This window comes from Anser cygnoides, chromosome 17 (genome assembly GCF_040182565.1).
Source record: "Anser cygnoides isolate HZ-2024a breed goose chromosome 17, Taihu_goose_T2T_genome, whole genome shotgun sequence".
NCBI classification, from domain to species: Eukaryota; Metazoa; Chordata; class Aves; order Anseriformes; family Anatidae; genus Anser; species Anser cygnoides.
The window spans coordinates 3,204,740-3,225,804 of record NC_089889.1 but is presented as its reverse complement, the minus strand read 5'-3'; the positions used below and the strand labels follow the sequence as shown (position 1 = coordinate 3,225,804).

General features: G+C 35.6%; 1 protein-coding gene across 4 annotated transcripts in view; it reads right to left on the bottom strand.

Moving 5' to 3' along the window:
• The window catches only part of IFT81 (intraflagellar transport 81), a 61,833-nt gene that overhangs the window by 24,788 nt on the left and 15,980 nt on the right, over nucleotides 1-21,065 (bottom strand). For all 4 annotated transcript variants that reach the window (XR_010825530.1, XR_010825531.1, XM_066978991.1 and 1 more), the window contains exons 9-16: nucleotides 19,037-19,132; nucleotides 16,934-17,080; nucleotides 8,364-8,513; nucleotides 6,246-6,374; nucleotides 5,031-5,120; nucleotides 3,779-3,865; nucleotides 2,111-2,182; nucleotides 1,939-2,024 (exon numbers count right to left, since the gene is read on the bottom strand). Coding sequence is in view for 2 of the 4 variants with exons in the window: in XM_066978991.1 (XP_066835092.1) it covers nucleotides 1,939-2,024; nucleotides 2,111-2,182; nucleotides 3,779-3,865; nucleotides 5,031-5,120; nucleotides 6,246-6,374; nucleotides 8,364-8,513; nucleotides 16,934-17,080; nucleotides 19,037-19,132 (857 nt within the window). In the remaining 2 variants the exon portion in view is untranslated. The remainder of the gene's footprint in view (nucleotides 1-1,938; nucleotides 2,025-2,110; nucleotides 2,183-3,778; nucleotides 3,866-5,030; nucleotides 5,121-6,245; nucleotides 6,375-8,363; nucleotides 8,514-16,933; nucleotides 17,081-19,036; nucleotides 19,133-21,065) is intronic.

Genomic DNA, 21,065 nt, shown 5'->3' with positions numbered 1-21,065 from the left:
ACCTAAGAGAACAGATATCTTGGGAAATTAACTTATTCTTCCATCTTCTTTAAGAAGTGATAAACAACTAGTGGTTCTGTTTTCCTGCTGTGACATCTGCACGATGGATTGTCTGAAGCTTTAAAATGAAACGCAGAATGATTATTATTTATCTAATTTAGTTTTGTCTTTGCTTTACCACTTAGTCATGTCTTTGAATTGTTTTCTGAATGGGACAATTTTGCGAAGCATTTTGGCACGTTGCACAGAAAGCTGTACATGAACCACAGCTCTGACATGACAGTTTATACAGATCTCAAGCAACAATCTGTCACGTCTCTGAAATACAAATGCAGGAATTTTAGGAAGAGGCCTCGCGTCAAAGATTGATATTGCTGTGGCTTTTTAAAGCCTACACAATAAAGCAAACTGTAGGAATGCTGACTGATGCAGGTTGTGAGATGGAGAGGTACAAGGCAGAGCTGTTGTCCCCTCCGCACTGAACTAAAAATGGTGTACTCTGCAGAGGTTCCTTTATACAGTGTGACTGCACTGTTAAGGAGGCCCAATCCTACTTTCAAAAGATCAGAGTGTTTTTCACTCATTCCATTCATTAAAACGTAAAACAAAAACAAACAAACAAACAAACAACAAAAACAGACTTCTCGGTCTAACACAGCAGACCTTAATTTTACTACTACACATCTACTGTTTGGTAAATATTTTCGTGACTGACAAACACTATTGTGTGAAAGCCACAGAGAACTTCATAAATCTAGTGACAATAATTTAAACTTGCTCGGTTTGTTGACAACTAGGATTTAAGATTTTTTTTTGGTCAAAAATAAAACTAGCTGGAAAACAGAATTGCTATTTCATACAAATTTCTAAAATTAAAAAAAAATATGAAGATTAAAACAGGTATTTTCACACTTTTATCAAATGAAAGTTAAAAACATTTCATTATGGTTTTTCCTGGTGTTTAATTTTGGTGGGGCTGAACCAGCCTGTAGACTTTATGGCCTGAATTTTGTTTCAACTTTTATATTGTATTAAAAGATTTAATATAGACACAATTTTAAACAGGATACTTTTACAAAAATATTTGGTATGTTGTAAAGCATAAAAAATCTGTATGACATGGTAATATTTAGATTTCTTTGCACAGATAATTAAACCAAAATACCTCATTCTCAAAAAACATTTCAATCTTTTTGGCAAGACTGCACTATTTGAAATGGAAAACTACACAAAATCATTTATCAGCTCAATTCATAACCTTTTCTGTTTCTCTTCCTACCAGACAAAGGCAAGGGGTCCTGAAAAACCTCTCAGTCTGAAGCAACCGTTCTGTCAATTAAATTGAGTGTAAAAATGAAGGTTACTGTGACGGTGTGGAACATGAATCATTCTGTCTCTAGTGAAAACTGCAAATAGTAGCAAACCAAAATGCATTTAGGATGTGTCTACGCAGTCCTCCATTTCTGTACTAGGGATGGTGATAGCTATCACACCTGAAAGATTTGTAAGAAGTGGCCAGAATCTGAGGGCAGCATGTGGTTGCCGTCTTTGAGAGGTGGTAGACCAGCTCCTGCATGTTGGAGTCTTGGTACAGACTTGGCAGAGGCGTTATGTCTGGTAGAGCCACACTTCCTGCGGGACCTAGCTGAAGCACAGCTTTTCTGAGCCTTTGCCAGCAGGGGCTGCAAGTTAAAACCACTATCTGGGGCCTATAATCTCCAGCAGGAAGGGAAAATCTTTTGGTATGTCTGAGAGAATTCATAGGTTTACAACAGTATATACTGGAATTCAAGACGCTTATTTTTAGATTATTATAGTGTTTCTAAATTTATCAGGTGAACTCCTTCAGTTCAAATGCCAGTGAGAAAATTCCTAACTTCAGTCTCAGTTTATGAATATCCCTCGAGTTAACACAAGGAAACACAATAATCCATTTACCGAATTGCCTTTCGTCTCTCCTGAGGATCTTGGGAGACATATGTCTTCATTTCTTCTTTAGCACGTTGTAGCTGTATTTCTAGATTCTATAAACAAAGACACAAATGTTTTAAAAATATATAATTCCTATTTCATTTCACAAAGAACGATTTAGTCCTTCCTGTGATCTTACCCTCTTCATGCAGTTTACATAACGGTAGTTGCTTTCTTCCTGAATGCACTCCTCAAGGAGTCCTTTCACTTCCTGTAGTACAGGAATAAGATTTCAATGGATAACATAACTCAAAGTCCATAGTACATGCCCTGTGTTGCTATATAAACCATGAGAGTCCATAACAGAAACAGGCATAATTCTGAACTGATCATTTCTTAAATATTTATATTTGGGCTTTATAGAAATCTCTTTTAATGTGAAAGATAACCAAAAGGGTAACATTTTTGGATTTGCAGTTTCAGTCATGGTTAGAGAAGACTGTTAATTGTTGTTTACTAATAAGTCTGACTTCTACAAGACATTTCACAAGCACTACCAGAAGTCTTGTTTCTAAGCATATCTTAAGTGCAAAATACGGTTCCTTTCCTAGAACTTGTCTGCAAAATTTATGTTAGAAGCTATAGACAGGCTGATAGTATGTCAATTAGCAATCAAAAATTATGTTGAGGGGTAGGAGATCGGGGGCTAGTCCCATCTCTAAATGGTCCAAGAAAATATACCAAAGAATATTGGTAATCCAAATGGAATTCACGCACTCCCAAGCCACAATTAAGTTGTCAACTCCAAAGCTGTGTCACCGTACGAATTTCAGACCATGAGCTGGAAAACTGAATTCACCAGTTCCGCTGCAAAAGTTTGCTAACAGTCACATCCAGCCTAATCAGTGGGCTTGATTGTCATCGTGTGTTAGAACATGGCTAAGGTTTGTCTGCCAAGGAAAAAGCCTAGGTTGATATTGCAAAATAGTTCTTAAAGAAGGTCTACCTCATAGTAGGTTCATCTGTATGTTCTTTTATTATTCTTGGATTAAACCATACAGAGGTACTTTTATTGCAGGGAAAGAATATCTATATATGCACCTACACTTTAAATGTACACCTTTTTTATTGCGAAATACATTCATTATGTTGGCAAACCCTTGAGAAATCAAGTCCAGACAAAGTTCATAGGAGGTAATCTAGTGAGATAAAGCAGATTCATATAAATACATTAATACTGACCCCACATCAGAGTATAGAACTGGTTTAGGTACCTCCCTTCCTAGAAGTGTTGTAGTTCAAGCAATACGTAAACTACATACAGACAAGCTCTTAGCTATACTTACATGGCTGCATTAAAAAAAAATAGTATTTTTGTCTATAATTTTCAAGAATGCAAGACAAGTCACATTTAATCAAGTATCCTTGCCATCGGTTTCAGTGCATTAATTAACCATTGGATTGGTTTCGCTAATGTAGTGAATCTGCTAAATGCATTTGAAGATTTGTCTTCACAAATTAATCCTTACCATTTCATTGTCAGATTCTTTCCTAACAGATACTATTAGGTCAGCAGGATTTCTGGCAGATAGATCTTTTACAATACTTCTGCTAATCGGTGCTGGACTTCAGTGGATGGACTGATGTACCACTGAGCTCATTTGCTGCTGTTCAGAACAGATGTGTGGGACTGGAGCTAGTCCACAGCAGCTTCATGCATGATTTATGTAGTTGTAGATCACCACTTACTCATTTCCACCTGCAGTGAGCTTCCATATCAAGAGGGAAGACAGGGAATGTATTGAACCATAATAAATAACACGTTGCGCAGCATTTATTAATATGTGTGACCAAGCCACCATCTTACCTGTTCCAGTGTGGAGCGATTGCTCTCTAACCCTGCAGCACAACTGTCATACTGGATTTTTTTTTCATCGCATTCTTGAGTTAATTCCTTATGTGAAAAGGGCAAAAGAGTACATAAATAAAGCCTTCAACTGACTGACATGTGACATTCAAGCAGGCTCCGTTCTTGTTGGTGTCACACATCAACCTCAGCTATTGGCACGCTCACCGGCACTTACATAAAACTAACCGGCACGTGGGTATTATTTATTACACATGGTAAAGCTGCACACTGGCAGATCAGCTGCATACACCACAACATAGCATGCATATTTCCTCTTTACAGCCACAGCCATAGCTTTAATGTGGTAGACAAGGCAGTGTTTGCAAGAAGAAAGGAAATACAGTTACAAAACTGAAAATTAAGAATTTAAGAATTTGATAGCTCTATTTACTTCTATAGCAATGAGAGAAATCTGTCATTCATACAGACTAATACAGGTCTTAGATCAATGAAATATTATTTGCAATCCATTTAAAGCAGAAAAAGCTTTGAAACGAATTTGAAAATTAACTTCGCTATGATTTTGAACCATGATTTTTTAAATTTTCCCCTGGCATAGTAATTAAATTTTATTATTTTTATTTTTTTAGAACTATAAAGGACAAAATATTTGCCTGATGTTGTGCCCGTACTGTCAGCTTTTAAGAATTCCATTCTTGTTGTTTGTTAAAAATCACTGTTGACCTATTCTGATATTTCCAGCTTTCCTTCAGAGTTGATTATGTCCTTGTACAACACAACAGAGAGCTGTAAATTATGTTTCTTTGTAATTTTGACCTTATTTACATAGAATGAGAGGAAGGTTTAATAGATTAAAATAAACCTACTTCAAAGGCAAGAAAAAACACACAAAACAAGGTGTGCAATTAAATAAAGTTGATGAGACACAAGGGATTTGCATTATTTGAAGCATTTAGCTGTCTGATAAGTGGAATCAAACTAATCATATTCTGACTTCCATTTTTATGTGGTCTTAGCTCAACCTCTAAATTTCATTGCCATGAAGTTACTGGTGCCTTATGAAGGAGAGGATGTGGATATACATATAAACACTAGAAGTCTGTAGGTACAATAAACTCCTGCTGTAACACTTGACTACATGGACAAATTTGCAGAGCAAAACATAGGACTGCCTCCCAGAGTCTGCTGCTGCCTACCCTAATTCATTAACAGGCATTGTTTAAAGCTTTTCTGAAGTTTTTCTACTAACCTGGCACTTCTGGCGCAGTTGTCTCAGTTCTTTGATAACAGGAGCTAGGCTGGACTTCTTCTCTGCCACCATAGTATTCAGTTTTTTTACCTGATAGAGGGACAAAATAGTGTACTTTAATAATATATTAATACTACATTTATATTATTAGGAATGTAAGAAGAAAAGAGAAGAAAACCAAAATATGGAGAGAAAAAATACATGGCAAAAGGAGACTGAACTATGTATATGTATATGCTTATATGTAATATAAGCACAGGCCTAATTAATTAAGGGAAAGAGCCCATGTTGCAGTGGGGTCATTACCACAAACCAGACAAATTCTGTTCCCATTGTTTGAAGTGAGAACACCACAGACATGTCCAGAAGACAGTCTATGTGCCAGACACCTAAACAACTTAAGCAGTGGGGAAAAATGAAGGAGCTGCATAGACGTGAACTGACAGAAGAGATCCTTAAAACAAAACAAAACAAACAAAAAACCCTGCATAGGTTAAATAAAATTTGAACATGCTTAAACAGAGCCACTTTAAAATATTTATACTGAAAATTCAAATTCTATCCAGCTTTCTATTTGAGATTCATTCTATTTAATTATACCATTTTATTTGTAATGTGCCTTAATGATTTCAAAGAACGCTATTTTGCTTTGGGCTCTTTTATTTTGCTTCTGTGGCTATGTATTAAGTTGGAAGACCACAGATCTAAGTATAATTGAAAGTTAGGCTACAGAGAAAAAGAAAAAATATTTAGCTCTTTGGGCATATTAAGTATTGGTTTTTAATGAATGCTTAACTCCAGTGATACAAAGAAAAAAAAGATTCTGTTAAAGATTCAAACCTCTTAACTTTTCAAATGCTGTGCAAGAACAAATATGAAACCACACACACAAAAAAAAAGTTAAAACCAAGACTTGATATCTCTACTGTTTCTGAAGAGGAGGTAAGTAGATGTTTTTTTCTTTCTTTCTTTTTCTTTTTTTTTTTTTTTAATAATTCTAAATTTCTTCTTCACTCGTCAAAATAAATGTACATTTTAGTAAAACTTTCCAAGATACCTTTGCAGGTCTATACTGTTTGAAAATACATATTTTATATATAAACATATACTAAAAGAAAATGAAAAATCCAACCAAAAATATTAAACTTAGTTTTATACTCTGAGGAACCAGATAATTGAGATTGAAGTAGTACAACAATTTAAGACAAAAATCACCATTTCAGACATGTTGTCTAGTGTTCGGCCTTTCATTTCATCCATTTCACTCTTTACTGCAGATACTCTTTCCAGCTCCTCCTGGGTGTAACTATATCCAGAAATACCTTTTTTGTCTTCAATTGCTTGCTGCAAACACACAAATAAATGCTGAGTGTGAGTCCATTAAGTAATAAAGCAAATTCCTTCAAAGAGGTGAAACACTGTAAAGAAAGTAGAAACGTAATCAACTTATTTTGAAAGTGATTAATAATTTAGCTGCTACAACAACTGACTTTTTATCTAGTGCCTATACAGCAAGCTAATAACAACTTCCTATAATACACCACTATTTTGTCATCTAACACCCCATGAAATAAACAGAAAGTTTCCACAAAGTAAAGTGAGCTTTAGGTCAGGCTCTGAAGGAACTCAAGTTGTAAATCCAGATGCTTAATCAGAGGATGCAATGTAGCTAATTATTTTATAAACAACTGTCAAGCTAAACTAAGTGAACGCTATATTCATTGTAGTAATACTAATGCCAAATTAACAATTCTAGCATTATATTACATAAACCTTACATTTAATTATATGCTGATGTAATGGTATTTAGCAATGCTTGCTCATTAAGTATGTAAGGAGGAGCTCTGATTTGAAAGCTAGGTGTTGATTATGCATCCACAATTTGTTAAAAAGCAAAATATTCATTCTTAAAAGCGTCGTCTATCTGTGAACTCCAAGTCCATTGTCCTCAAAAAACTTTTATAACCATACGTTTAAGAAAAGATTTATGTCTACTATTAGCTACTGCTACTATGATGGGAGCAATCTGACTTTAATAGCAGGGTATAGTCTGACAGGCCATTGTGCCCGAGGCTAGAAAAGGTATCTTTGATATTACAGGGAAAATGTGCGCACTAGTCATCTGAGGGTAAGAATGTAGAATTGGCAGGACGCAGTGGGCACGAAGCTACGGATAACAAGAATGTGATGAAGTCAAAGCTCTTTGGTTTTGCTACGAGGTAGTTTAGAAAAGATCAGACTCGTATAGGAATATATTGACCATGTGTAGCCGCATCACAGAAAAGCTTCTAGTGCTTTTTGTCTGCGGTGATTATATTGTGAGATGACTGCTGTACGTTAGTTATCCTGCTGTAAATAAACACGTTGTAAGTGAAATCATACATCCACACACCCTCCTCCTAGCTGAGTAGCAATCACGAGAACAGCTCTGATCCTAATGCTTAGGTGCTTCTTTCTACCCAGTAGCAGTTCTGGTTTTATTTTTAATTAAACGTGAGTGCCTTACTGAAATACCATGACGTCATCCACTGCAACTATGTGAATATCTTTTCACAGACTATTTTATGTATTTTTTTTTAAATTGAGCAAATACTTTTATATTTTAAAAATGCAAAATATGTACATGTAACAAAAACAGATATAAATAACAACTAAATATTTTGATAACAAGAATACTGATATTAAAAGAAAATTCTACAGCAGTTGATTTTTGTGAACTAAAAAGTGAATCTCTGCATTTGGGATGACTGTATATTGCCTGTATGGTTACAGTTAAGAAGACCAAACATATTTCTGCTCTTCTGGCCTAGAAAAATCATTCATCCACTTTATCATTTTTCACTTACTGTGAAACACATTTTCTGCTAGATTTTCTGGGAATAGAATCTTTACTTCCTGCCCCCTCTTTTTTTTAAACATTATTCCTATATATTTCGTAGCAGTAACTTGAATCCTACTTGCTGTTGATATTATTTTCAAAGCCCTTACTATGTATGCAGCTACGAAAAACTAATTTAAGAATCCAGCCTTGCTCTAACTGGAGCTAGTGAAGATTTACCATTGACTTCAAAAAGCAGGGTCAAGTCCCTCATTCTAAGAAATCGCAGAACATTCATGACTGCCTGTAAAAAATACAGTTGCTGAACATAAAGTACAGCAGCTTAGCACAGTCAACAGACAAAAATAAATTTTGTACACTAATGACTAATGACAGCGGGAGCGCTGAGGATGATATATATTAGAAACTAACAAAACAGCATCTATCTTATTATATAGCTAGTTATCAGGGAAGCAAGGATGATGGACTGTGGGAGTAGTAAATGCCTGTATTACCAACTGCTGCTGAATAGCCTCGTGGCGCTGTTTTAGAAGTTCTTCTGTCCTCTGGAGGATACCATACTCAGCTGTAATTTCTGCTATTTCCAGTCGCTTCTTTTTATAAAATGTGTTCTTGCTCCGGAGCTTATTAACATAGTGTTTAAACTGGAATGAGAGAGAAGAGAGAAAATCGAAGCATTTGTCATTCAATGTAAAGCAAAAAAGGACCTCATCACTGACTGTTCCTATATAAAATGTAATTATCCATTTGGACTGCATATTGAAGGTTAAGGGTTTAAAACAGAGGACTGGAATTAAGGATTCCCAGGGTCTACTTATTTCCAGCTCTCTGTTTGCTGTGTGAGCTAAGAAAACCGGCTATATTGCTCCATGTCCCAGCTCACTCATTTGAAATGTGGAGATCATTCATTTCTACTCATCACCAGTTGACAGCTGGAAAACTAATCACTGTTTGCAAAATGTTCTGAGAATCCTGGATGATAAAAAGTTAATGTAATAGTAATTTGCACTTTTAAAAGAGCACCAGATCAGCAGTGCCTACCCGCAGAGAGCTCTGCAGACCAAGAAACGTTGTAAGAAAGTGCAGAAAAATAGAAGAGAACAGAGCATGGGAAAAAGATTATCTTTTTTTTTTTTTTAACTGCTAGTTCTCAATAGTTAAAATTTTATGTTCTCTTCCATTGACTGTTGCAGAACTAAATGATATCACAGGCTAAGGCTTTAAAAACAGGGAAATAAAAGCAGAGAAATGCAGTATGTTTCACCCCAATCTAATGTAATGGAGAATTTATATTTTTATTAAAGACTAAGCAAAATAATTCATATCCTTACAGATAACAGCCTTAGCTAAATTATATCAGAACCCAAGTGCGCTCAATTTGTAAGAGATACGAAAAATCAGGTGTTGAAAGAAACATGTAATGTTTTTCTTTGCCTGAATACTTTCCATCTGTCAAACAGGCTTAGCTCTTTGAGCTGCCAGTCACAGCTCTAAAACGCATTCAGATCCAAAGACGGAAAACAAATACAATTTATTACAGTAAATAGTGTAAGAACAGGCTGCAGAATGTTCCTCAATGAGGAGGGTTCAGCATGTGCAGAGCGAGTGCAAAACAGGCAGGCCCAGGCAGAAAATAGGAGCCCTGCTACCACTGACAGGAGTTTAAAACTCAAACGTAAAAGAACTTAGATTTTGAAATGTACATTATTTTCTTGTTTTTTGCAAAATGATGCCACTCTCCCTTCTAAAGAAGAAATCCAAAAAAACAATGTGACCACAGCCTCAGAACCCCCAGAGTAACTGTATGTTCTATAAAAAGTGTCCTGGGCAAAACGCCCAAAATGAAATCAACCCTGTTCATCTGCCATCCTGTGCAATATCTAGGCCAAAGCTGCTTCTCTCTTGCTATGCTCCACAACTATTTTTAAAGCCAAAAGCTATAAACGTTTTTGGTGAAAGAACAAACCCACAAATTACTCAATGTGCTCTATGCAGACTGGACTATGTGTGGCTTTGGAATACCATTTTACATTGTGCGTACTACCTAGGACAAGGATAGACAAGGTCACCTAAGCCACAGCACTGCACAGCGGAGGCAGTTCTGTTACAGTCCTACTGTCTTCATTCTATGATTGCCAAATTAGTGTAGAATTACCAGAATTAATTATTTTTCATAGCAAATTCACTTATATCCTCCTAGTTAATACAAAAGACTTTTTTTTTTTTTTTTTGGTCTCACTTAGATAACGCCAAGTTTTCTGTGATTTTCAAGAGATTATAAGAGTATAAATAGAATCTCTCCAGCAAACCGAGGAAAATTTAAGAGCAGAGTCTTTGGTCTTGATGGAGTGGTTCCTGAGAGATTTCATTCGATCAGTGGAATATAGTAAAAAATTATGTAAAGGATGAAACTTACTTTGTATGACCACATACACCAATTGAATCCGAACAATTTTCTGGCAGTTTATCCCAGGATGAAACGCTAACTATTGTTCTCTTCACTTCTATAACTACTTCTAAGGTCTTGAAAATAGCTTGAGTGGGAGGTAGAGTATTTGCATATTCAATATTCACAGCATAATGTATTTTACAATGGGAGTCAAAGGATCTTGTTGATTAAAGAACTGATTCCACTGAAGTTCTATTATTAGTTGATTAAGTCTATATAATAAAAAAATCATGCAAAATGAACTACAAGCTGCTCACATTGACAAGTGAAATCTATTCATTTTAGGAGATAGATGTCTATCTTTCACCGCAATCTCTGGCTTTTTAAAAGCAAGCAAGTTTTCACATAACTTTTTTTTTTGTCACAAAGAAGGTGAAACAAGATATAAACAACAGCAGCAAGATTATAATACCTGTAGAAAATCAATCAATAGTTTGGCAGAATTTTCAAAAGACTTCACCTACTCCAACTGTGGCATAGATTAGCCCCTCAAAATCTCACTAACCAAAGCCTTCTTTAGATCCAGGGCCAAATTCAGAGCTGGAGCTGTTAGATTTAACTCCACTTAAGTCAGCAGCTGATAGGGATCTTCAGGAAAAATTAGGTTTCTCCAGTCTAAAAGCTAAGAATCATTCTGTTACGCTTCCAAAAACTACAAATAAATTTATTGCAAAATACTAGTGCTTTCACTTGTGTAAGCATTACTTCTCAAGCTTCGTATATCTCACGCTCCCATCTATATGTAGGTGAAAAATCAAGCCCTTAAAATGCTATAAAAGATTGGATTTTATTGCGGTTTAAATACTACAAAGAGTTCAAGAAAGAATAGCTATGTCAAGACGTATCACTTTAAAGTAAAGTTAACTACCCAAAAGGATTGCATTTTTGACCAACGGCACTTTCCCATAGACCAGGTCAACTGCTCCCTGTGTAGAAACTCAGCAGGCTCAACCTACAGAATTCCCATGGAGCTGTCAGTGCCCCCAGTAGTGCACCATTCAAGGTTATGTCCACCAGTGAGCTTTTCTTTCTCAAGCAACTTAACGCAAATAGTTATTTAAGCTTCAAAGATTAAATGACTGGACAAGGACCAAATGCTGGCACTGAGTTAGCAGTTAAAGTAAACAAGCCTGTAGACTCATGTTTGCTAGCCGAGCCAGAGCCCCCTGAGATATAAAAACTATCCAAATGAAAGCAAAGAAAGATTATGATTTTCCCCTCGGCTATATTTATGGGTGACTATAACATAAAAAGCGTGGAATCCAGACTATGAAACAGACTGAATGGAAGCAGGACTTTGCTATCTCATATAAGGTCCTGGAGCAGGCGGGTATCTAGCATCCCCGGGCAGATTTCCTATATTATGTTCCATGCTTATTGAAAAATCCACCAATGCTGGTACGTTAGACTTCTCCCCTTGCTTTAGCTGAAAGCAATTGCAATCAACAGGTTCTCTCACAACACTTTTTTGAAGTAACTAAGTCTTAATGTAATTCTACATATGACAAAATTGAATTGCAACTATCAAATGATCACAGCCCAGCTCTTCTAATGCTTATGCCTATACTGTAACTATAAATCCTTCCTTTCGTCTCCTTAATAGTAACATTTGCCCCATGTGAAGTTTTCACAAGGTTCTTATTCTAAGATTATCATTAAAGGAGAAAATAGATAAACTTGTTTACAGAAAAGAACGAATCCCAGACTAATCCCTCACTTTCATGTCAGTTAAAAGATTTGTGGATTACTGTATCAATTTGATTGTATTACAATCATCAAAATATTCTTCACGTGAAAGTACTACAGAAAATAAAGTATTAATTGTAAAAAAATAAATAAAATCCTTCTGAAACACAGAATCAAAAGAAGGTTCCAAATAGACGGTTTTGTTAATAACATTATTTGCATAAGGTCAGTAACTGCAGAAAATTGGAGTTGATTATCTCTACTTCTATTAATTAAGGAGCAGATGTTTTAATTTTCTAACTAGACCAATTAATGGGATACAGACTGTCCAAAGTATTAACACTCAGTTAAGAAAGTTCCTTATCATGACAGGATTTCAGTAATTTTTTTTAAGAGGCTCTAAAATTGTGTTAGTACAGCACTGTTGGATATAGTTAATAACTCATATACAGAAGGGCAAACTTTTACAAGATCCAACCAGATCCAACCAAAAGATCTCAATCTATTGAAAAGAAAGTATCCTACAGTCTGCTCATTAGACAGATAAATCAGGAAAATTCTACATTAGCACTGAGTAGGACATCTCTTCTGGGAGTGCTTGCTTCTGGTCAGGAGAGAAATATTAAAGTAGCCGTTACTAATAATTTGGGCCAATCAGAATATTTTTAATGAAAAAACATTTTCAGTTATCACAGGAAATGCACAGATCAATAAAATCGATGATTTATTCATGCCAGTGGGTGCTGAAAGAGCATTCAGTTCTGTGAAGCTATATTTTATGTCTGAATCACCGCATACATTTGGCTTAAATGATGGTTAACGTCTTACAGCAAAAAGCTTCTGGCTTCTGTAAGAATCCTACAGATTTGCCACTTTTGTTCTCTCAACTTCACTTCCATCTATTCTCCGCCTTTCATGTTTAAGGTGCCTTTGACAGACAGGAATGTAAATGTACCTACGACCTTAATGAAAAGGTCAAAAGAAAAGTAGTAAACATAGGATAACATGTCCTTGGTCCTGGTTTAAGCCATTTAGTGGTCAAGTAGGGAGCTCCTTAACAGCTAATCTCTTGAAAATCCATCTGCCTAGTTTGGGGCTTGATAACTGTTTCTCATCGATTTGGATTGACTCAACCATTTTAGAGGAAGAATAACAAGATGTGTGGCCCAAAAAATCTGTCTTCTGTTTTCAAAGTGTATCAACTTCTACCTTTTTTATAGTATTACCAGGGTACATGCAGGCATGGTAGGCATCCGTATGGAAAGATTAAACTCCTTAATATGCATTAATTAATATGCATTGACTCATTAATATGCAGACTTCACATATCTGCTAGCTAACTGATACGACTTTCTATACCACATTCTCAAAAACATTAATTTTAACTACTGTAGCTAAGCACAGCTATGGTACTATTCTATTCTGATACCTTGGGAAAGTCTAGGCTCTTGGGGCCCTATGCTGAACTCTGAAGAGTACAATGTGTTGTGTAAAGAACTAAAAATATCGCAGCTTTACCTAGGATCACTTGTAATTGAACCATCTAGCCTTCTAAGTGTCAACATTTGATTCCCTAATTTTCAGGATCTGACAGCTGCAGCTAGGAGCCTGCCAACTTTGCCCCGTGTTCATTGTACTTTGTTTGAAGTACTTAAAAAGATTTCATAATCATTGAAGCAGACAATTTATTCCTACCTTTTTGTGTGTGTGTTTGATGTAAATGAATTGATTATTCCCTGCTGTTTCTTCTAAGTTCTATTTAGCTGTACAACCCCTTGAACCAACTGGAATGCTGTAACATTCTTTTTTATGATTAGAGGAGAAAGCAAAATACTAGCACCTAAAAACATAAGCCAGGATTGACCTTTTGGTGAATGAAGTGCTAAGAAGACCTCAATTGAAGATCCAAATTGTGGTACGGCAGCACAAGCTAGTAAGGCACTAATTCTTTGATTGCCAAGTCTTGCGAATGCTATGATGTAAGAGGATTCAGTAAAGGTAGACAACGAGAAGATGAGAAATATTGAGTATAGGAGAAAAATAATTCTTTGATTTAAACACACCATTTAGATAAGTTAAATGTGGCAGGATTAAAAGCCTGTTTAAAACTTAAGACAGAAAAACTCTTTGTTAAAAAAAAATATCTTTCTTCCTTTTTGAAAATGGAGGGACTAAATGCAAATGTGTGGGACTGCAACAAGAAAGCATAAAAGAAGCTCTCAGTTGTTAGACAGTGGAAAGTAAAGGTTGAGTCTACAACCTTTCTGTCTCTATTGAACATATGTCGTGCAGTAGTGACTCTCCATTACACTAATCAAGATTTCCTTTGATACTGGCTCAAAGCTGGAGTAACAGAGCAGTGAACCAGAAAATACAAATTTAAAAACATATCACATTAGAAACAAATCTACAGTGAAAGGTTGTCTAGGTGAGTGATGAACTGAAACTTACCGATGAAAGATAACCTGTTCGCTTCACTTTTGCTTCATCACCTCTTCCCCGACAACTTATTTGTATCATCTATCAGTCTCATCTTCTCACAGCCTAGACTGTGAAGCAGGACTGCTTCTCTAATACGTGTTTGCATTTACTTTAAGGAGATATGAAAACCAAAGCACCAAGCTCCTTTGCAGCATTTTTGTTTGCTGACATTAAAAAAAAAAATAACATGACTATCTCCTTCTTCCAGATGAGGAGGTAACTGTGACCTTTGAAAATGAAGCAATCAAAATCCTCAAGAACCCATATTCTTTGCTAGTTTTAAGCCATAGGAAACACTCTTTTTACTGCTTTGGAGTGCCTGTGAGTACCACTACAGTATACCTAATAAACTAATAAAAAGAAAGAACACTGATCATATAATGCTGGCTTCCTTGGGCCAACATACAGAAAGTATTTTACAAAACAGGAAATGTTTTTTAGAAAAAGGCAAACACTTCTTATTTTAAGCTGATGTTCTGCCCGAAGTGCTCCATCATGTGTTCTGCATGCATCAAAATGAAGACTTTAAAATATTTAAAAAGCCAAAAGTAGAATAGATTTGAACAAAAGGAATGCATGTTATGTTCAAAACAGTTGTTTTTTTTTTTCCTGCATTGAGCCTCTTCCTTGTATCAGACAGTTAACTTCATTTTTCATTATCAAGCCTAGGTTCTGTAACTGTGTTTCCCACCTTCCCTGCTCTCCTTAAATTGCTGTGGATGTTGTCCCCACTCAGGAGTAGGCACATCAATATTTCTTACCTTACAATTGTATTTACAGATAATGTAAAACATATGTGATGTCTCTGTAATGCATTCCTGTTGATTAATTAAACATTTCTTTCCCATGACAGATTGTCTGCTTTCTGTTCTTATCTTTAAAATTGTCAAAGGTTCTATCAAGGTGCCCGGTGGAGATAAAAACCTTGAGATGGAGAGAAGTCTAATCCAGTGGTCTTGTTATTATTGCTACCTATGAATGTCTGTGGTACGTCATGGTAAGAGAAATCAACATCTTAATTCTTCAAAGATTTACTGAAGTCTTGTAAAATGAGTTACTTTCAACAGACTTGAGGTATTCATTGCTCTAAACGTAACCCTGGATGATAAGGTAAGTCTGTCATTGCTTCCACCTTTAGTTTTCATCTTGATTTACAGAAGGGTAGACAGGCAAGAAGGCACAAGAGAAATATGCAAGGATTCCATAATATGCAGGAAGTCTTTATGCATGAGTGGACACATACACACGTTCCCATACTTATTTACTCTGTAAGACTCCTTTAAAAGAAAACAGATTTTTGTGGAACGGGCATGTCCTATGGGATCAGGAAGGGAGTTCCTTCTACAAAGGGCGTTCACTGTTCTGAGTAGTATGTAAAAAAAGCACAGAAACAGACAAAGAAAAAGAAAGGGAAGAGTGTTACTAAAGTATAGCACTACAGATGAAGACAGTACATGAGGAATGAAAAGACACACTAATTCAGAGAATGATGCAGCTAAAGTCATCTTTATGGAATTTGCCTATAAGTGCACTTCGCAGGCTTTTTCCAAACTGAGAAAAGTTATTGCCTTTAAAAAGTCAGTTTATTTGGCTGACAAGCCACTGTCTGGCTGCAGCAGACTTATTCTTTGCAAATTTTTGAAGAAAAAGCTTCTTTAATAAGAACGTCTTCAAATATAACTTTGACTAGCATAATCAGCATAGCTCAGGCAAAGTCTGTGTTACAGCTAATCTTTAGGTGGATCTATGGAAATATTATTTGAAGTAAAAACTTTTGTGGGTAATAAATACAAAAAGAAACCCTGCATTTCTGATAATTGCTGGTATTGCACCTTATGATCATCGATCATACAAAGAATAGATAGTAACATTGTAGATTTTTATTATACATCGAATAATAAAATTGATCTACATGACTAATCACTTGAAGTCCTAATCCCCTCATTAGTCTTGTTGACTTCTATAGTTGGTTAAAGTTATTTATCATCATACCATTGTGATGATATTGACGTTATTTTAACTCAAAGCCCTGGAATGTTAAGACAGCCCAACATTAAGTCTGCATATACTTTATAATCTATTAGATACAATGTGAATAATTTATTAATTTGAAAACAGCTACTAAGAAGTATTTTAAAAAGTGGTGTTACAGCATAAATATTGGAAAGCATTAGAAAGTGCTAGACAGCATTGTACTACCTTCACTTCAAAAATGTCCTCAAACACATTGTTTGTCATCCAATTTTAACTTAGAGTTCATAAAAAAGCAGAGCCCAGCCTGTTGCAGTGCTGAGGCCATGTAGTTTGACACCATACTATAAAAATGGATAAGATACTGTAGACGCAGTTTTTGAGATGTGAAGTTAAAAGGAAACTATTAGTTAACAAAAAAATCCATCTCTCTCTTACGAATTTCCTCTTCCTTACATGCACAGTTAAATTGCATACCTCATCCCCTTTCAAAACTTCAGAGCCTTCTAACTCTTGGGCCTGATTTGTCTTCTGTAGCATCTGTCTTTCTGTGCTGGACATCTCTTCCTTAGCAGCTTGAAGTTCTTCTGCCTTAGCTTCCTTTTTCCGGGAAATTATAGATGCCTGCACAAGTATTAGAAATGTATAAGGACAAGTAAAGTAAAAATTGCACTTGCTTGATAATCATTAGTAAAACATAAACACTTAAATTTCAGGCATGGCACCACTGAAAACACATTTCAACTGTAGGAAATTAATTTTCCTTATGAAACGCGAGCATATCTCTTTGCGATGAAAAAAGCATCAGTTACACATTATACACAGCGAGTTAAACCACAGCTTCATTGAAGTGAATTGCAAATTCCCAACTTTCTTCAGTATAGCCAAGATTTCTATCATAGCCTTTTTCTCAGATTCATGCTGATTTATTTTACATTTTGGATATATGTTTCTTCACCTCATTTTTCATTTTCATTGAAGAAAAAGGTACACATTTTAGCTGCTCCATTTAATCTATTTAGTCCCTTTTTGTGCATATGTGAGATACATCAACATGGCTTAACTAGAAAGATATCCAAGATTTCACAAATGTCATAATACAGATTTTTATAACTCCAACCTACTCCAACCTACAGAAATATGTTATACTAACAGCAGAACCTAGCCGCTAAATCTTGGCAAATAGCTAAAAGAGAATGAACAAAGCAGTACAGTACAGAAATAGTGTAGATTACAGATTACTTTTTTTTTTTTTTTTTGAGTCTAGAAGATAAAGCATTTAAAAAATAATGTTTTGTACCAGACAGAATATTTAAAAGTACCTAATGTTTGACTAGAAGTTAACAGATTTAGGAACATAAGTATACATTAGTTCAGGAAAAAAAAAAGGTATTTTTATCTTGCCAAAGTATATTTTAACACAACACATGAATTTAGATGTATGCGCCTGAATTTGGATGCATGGTTGGTTTCTTCATCTGAAGGAAAAAAATAAGAAAAAATGAAGCAAAACGTAACTGCTTCCTCACACTACGTTAAGAGGGCCAGATTTATTTCTAACAGATATATCTAACAGAATTCTGCTGGGATCTGCTCAGCTCGTTGCTTGATGAGATATCTGCAGCAACAAACTGTAGTACAATATATATGATTATTTTGTGAAACAGAAGCAAGTTGTCCCTCGAAGAACAAAGCAAAGACCACCATATGCTTTCAACTCACAGCAGCAACCTGAACTCCTAGAACAGCTAGGAGTATCACTAGCCAGGTGGTCTTTGGCACCAGCACATTATGTAGCAGGCTTTTCTTTAGGGAACAAGTGGATCTCTCACAAAACAAAATTGGGTGTTTCATATTTCATATGTGATTGAACTATAGTATACATTTTATCACCATTTTTCCTACCACTGAATATTTTACCTAAGCCTTTTTGGTTTTTATTTTTTACATCATCACCATAAGCATCATTATGAAAATCTTCAATAAAACCAGCAGCTATACAGGTCAGCTGGAAAAGAAATCACATATGTTTCTGCGTAAGCTCTAAAAATCTTAGATTTCATAAATCCTTTTTATAACTTGTGAATTTACTAAGACTAGACCACAGAGCCCATTTTATAGAGAGACTATTTTATAGCCTCAGGATGAAAAAAAAAATAAAATCAAAGAATACCTTCTTAACAGATGTAAAAGGAAAAGTAGCATGTGGTCAAACACAAAGCAAGCTTTGCATCCAGGTCTGACTGCAGCAGTCAGCCCACATGCTGCCTTGTAAGAATCTGTCCACAGCTGGAGACTTACCAAAATAGCTCCTCCAAAATGATCCTTCCAGAATTACTGTGAGGGCAACACCTCGGACAGCAATTGACGTAAACTCACTAGTATGACTGAAAACAATTGTTTGACTAAGCCCTAAACATACATATATTCAACAGCTATTGATTTTGGTTTCGTCATACACTATTATTTATTTCTACCGATTTATGCTTTAATAAATTAAAGAAAAAAATCAGTATGTAAAATAGTCAGACTGAAATTGCTTTACTGCTTCTACTTAAAAAATGCTTTGTTCCTCCTTACCTGTTGACGATACATGGAAAATTTACTATCAATTGGCTCATACTTGCTCATTCTTTTCTCAATAAGCTGATTTATTTGTGCATTTACTTCATTTATCTGAAAAACAGAGCAGAAAACTAAAAGAAACAGAGCTTTATTTCTTTGTCGTCTCCAAGAATTAAATGCTTTGCAAGCCAGACTAACAACCCAGCTACAAGGAAATATTACCAGTTCCATTTTTAAAATAGAGAAAAAAGACCAAAAAAAACAACTCAATGAGTCATTCAGTATTGGCCAGGAAGAGACTATGTTTTTCTATTTCCAGTTCTGTGCCTTTATGATAAGGCAGAAGCATGAAGCTTACCCTGAAAATTAAGTAAAGTGGTACATGTAGACAGAAGATGCATGTAAATTGGCACACACAGGCAGAAAAAAAGAACGGTGTTGTCATGTATGTGAAAATGTGCTTTTAGCAATGTTAACTAAAATTCCTTTTCACTCAACCATCTATCAGAAATTTAAAAAGGAACAGATAAAATTGAACTGATATTAAATTTCATCAGTGCTTTGAAGAGTCTCATCATATTCCATCTCTGTGGTACCTTCTTTCTACGGACACAAAATGCACCTGTTTGTCCATAGGCTCAAACTGTTGATCTACATTCTAGCTGAAACTTAACTGCATCTGGAAGCTAATAAACAGCTACACCAGTGAACTGATTCCAGCTTTTCCACTCCCAACTTAATGCTACACACTGGGACTCTCATCAGCCATTGAACCACAGCCCTAGCAACCTTCCTTTAATTCTCTTCTACCTAGATGAGTGCTGATAAGCAAGCAGTGTAAATATGTGCTGAAATCCAACAAAGTCAAAACATAATGCAGGTATAGTGCTGGACGTCACCCTAACATTACTATGGGTAATATCCGTGCACTTTTAAAGCTAAGTATTTCAATTAAAGTGCTTAATATGACTAGGAATACCCCAACACCTGAGGAAAATCTCACTAGTAAATTCTGTTCCTTTACAAAAGCCTATTCCTTTTCCTATCAGTGGTTAGAACAGGTCTGAATTTGAAGATGGCATAAGGATTCCCTTCTGTGAATAAATTCCTGTTTTATATATTATAAAATGCAATATAACGTCATGCTTACTGCCATTCAGCTCCTTTTTATGACATTGAGATAATAGAAGACTGCCTTTGAAAGAAATGCTAAGGCCATGCTGTGATTACAGCCAAGTATACAACATGTTTTTATTATCTATTAAGAACACACTTCCAAAATATAGCAAATTAAAAGGTTACCTCATGGAGAAAAAGTAATCTTGAAGCTCTTTGAAATATTGCCAAAATCCTAACAATACTTTTGGAAAAGATAGGTGTAAAACGGGGCTTCAACTATGTCTAAAAGAAATAACTGCAACCACAAATGTTGTTTTGATTTCAAGAAAGAAACTGGGAAAGCAGAGGCTGAATCACAGAGCTAGTTTAATGTTCCAGACCTAATCTACAGTTTAATAATGCTGTCATCCTTAGAAGTTATAACGATCAGGATTCAAAATGGCATTGGGTTGTCACTATTTTTTCTTTCACAAAAAGTAGTCGTAACCTTAAAATAGAATGTATTCTTGATGACACTCGACTGCTGATTCACGACTGATCCAAAAAAAACCCCAAACAAACTATGGGCATTTATTACATTAGTTTGACGTGTGCTACAGAGCGAATGCGCACAGGCTACCAGGATGTTGATGAAGTTGTTGAACCTCTCTCTGTAAGACAGCAGAAGAATGGTGGATGACAGCCCTCACACCTCCATGGGGAAATCATTCTCTGATCAATTACAAATACTTTGTTTTCTGCCTATTTGTCTTTCACAGCAAAACTTATTTATTTATTAGTTCCAGGATCTCCAACTGGTGAGAGGAGAGGACATTTAGACTGAACAGTGTACGTAGTAGTACTCCAGACTGCTCTTTCTACCCTAGCTAAGACTGTTGTAAACTTTCAACACCATCAACAGAAATACTAATGATTAGTGTTACTC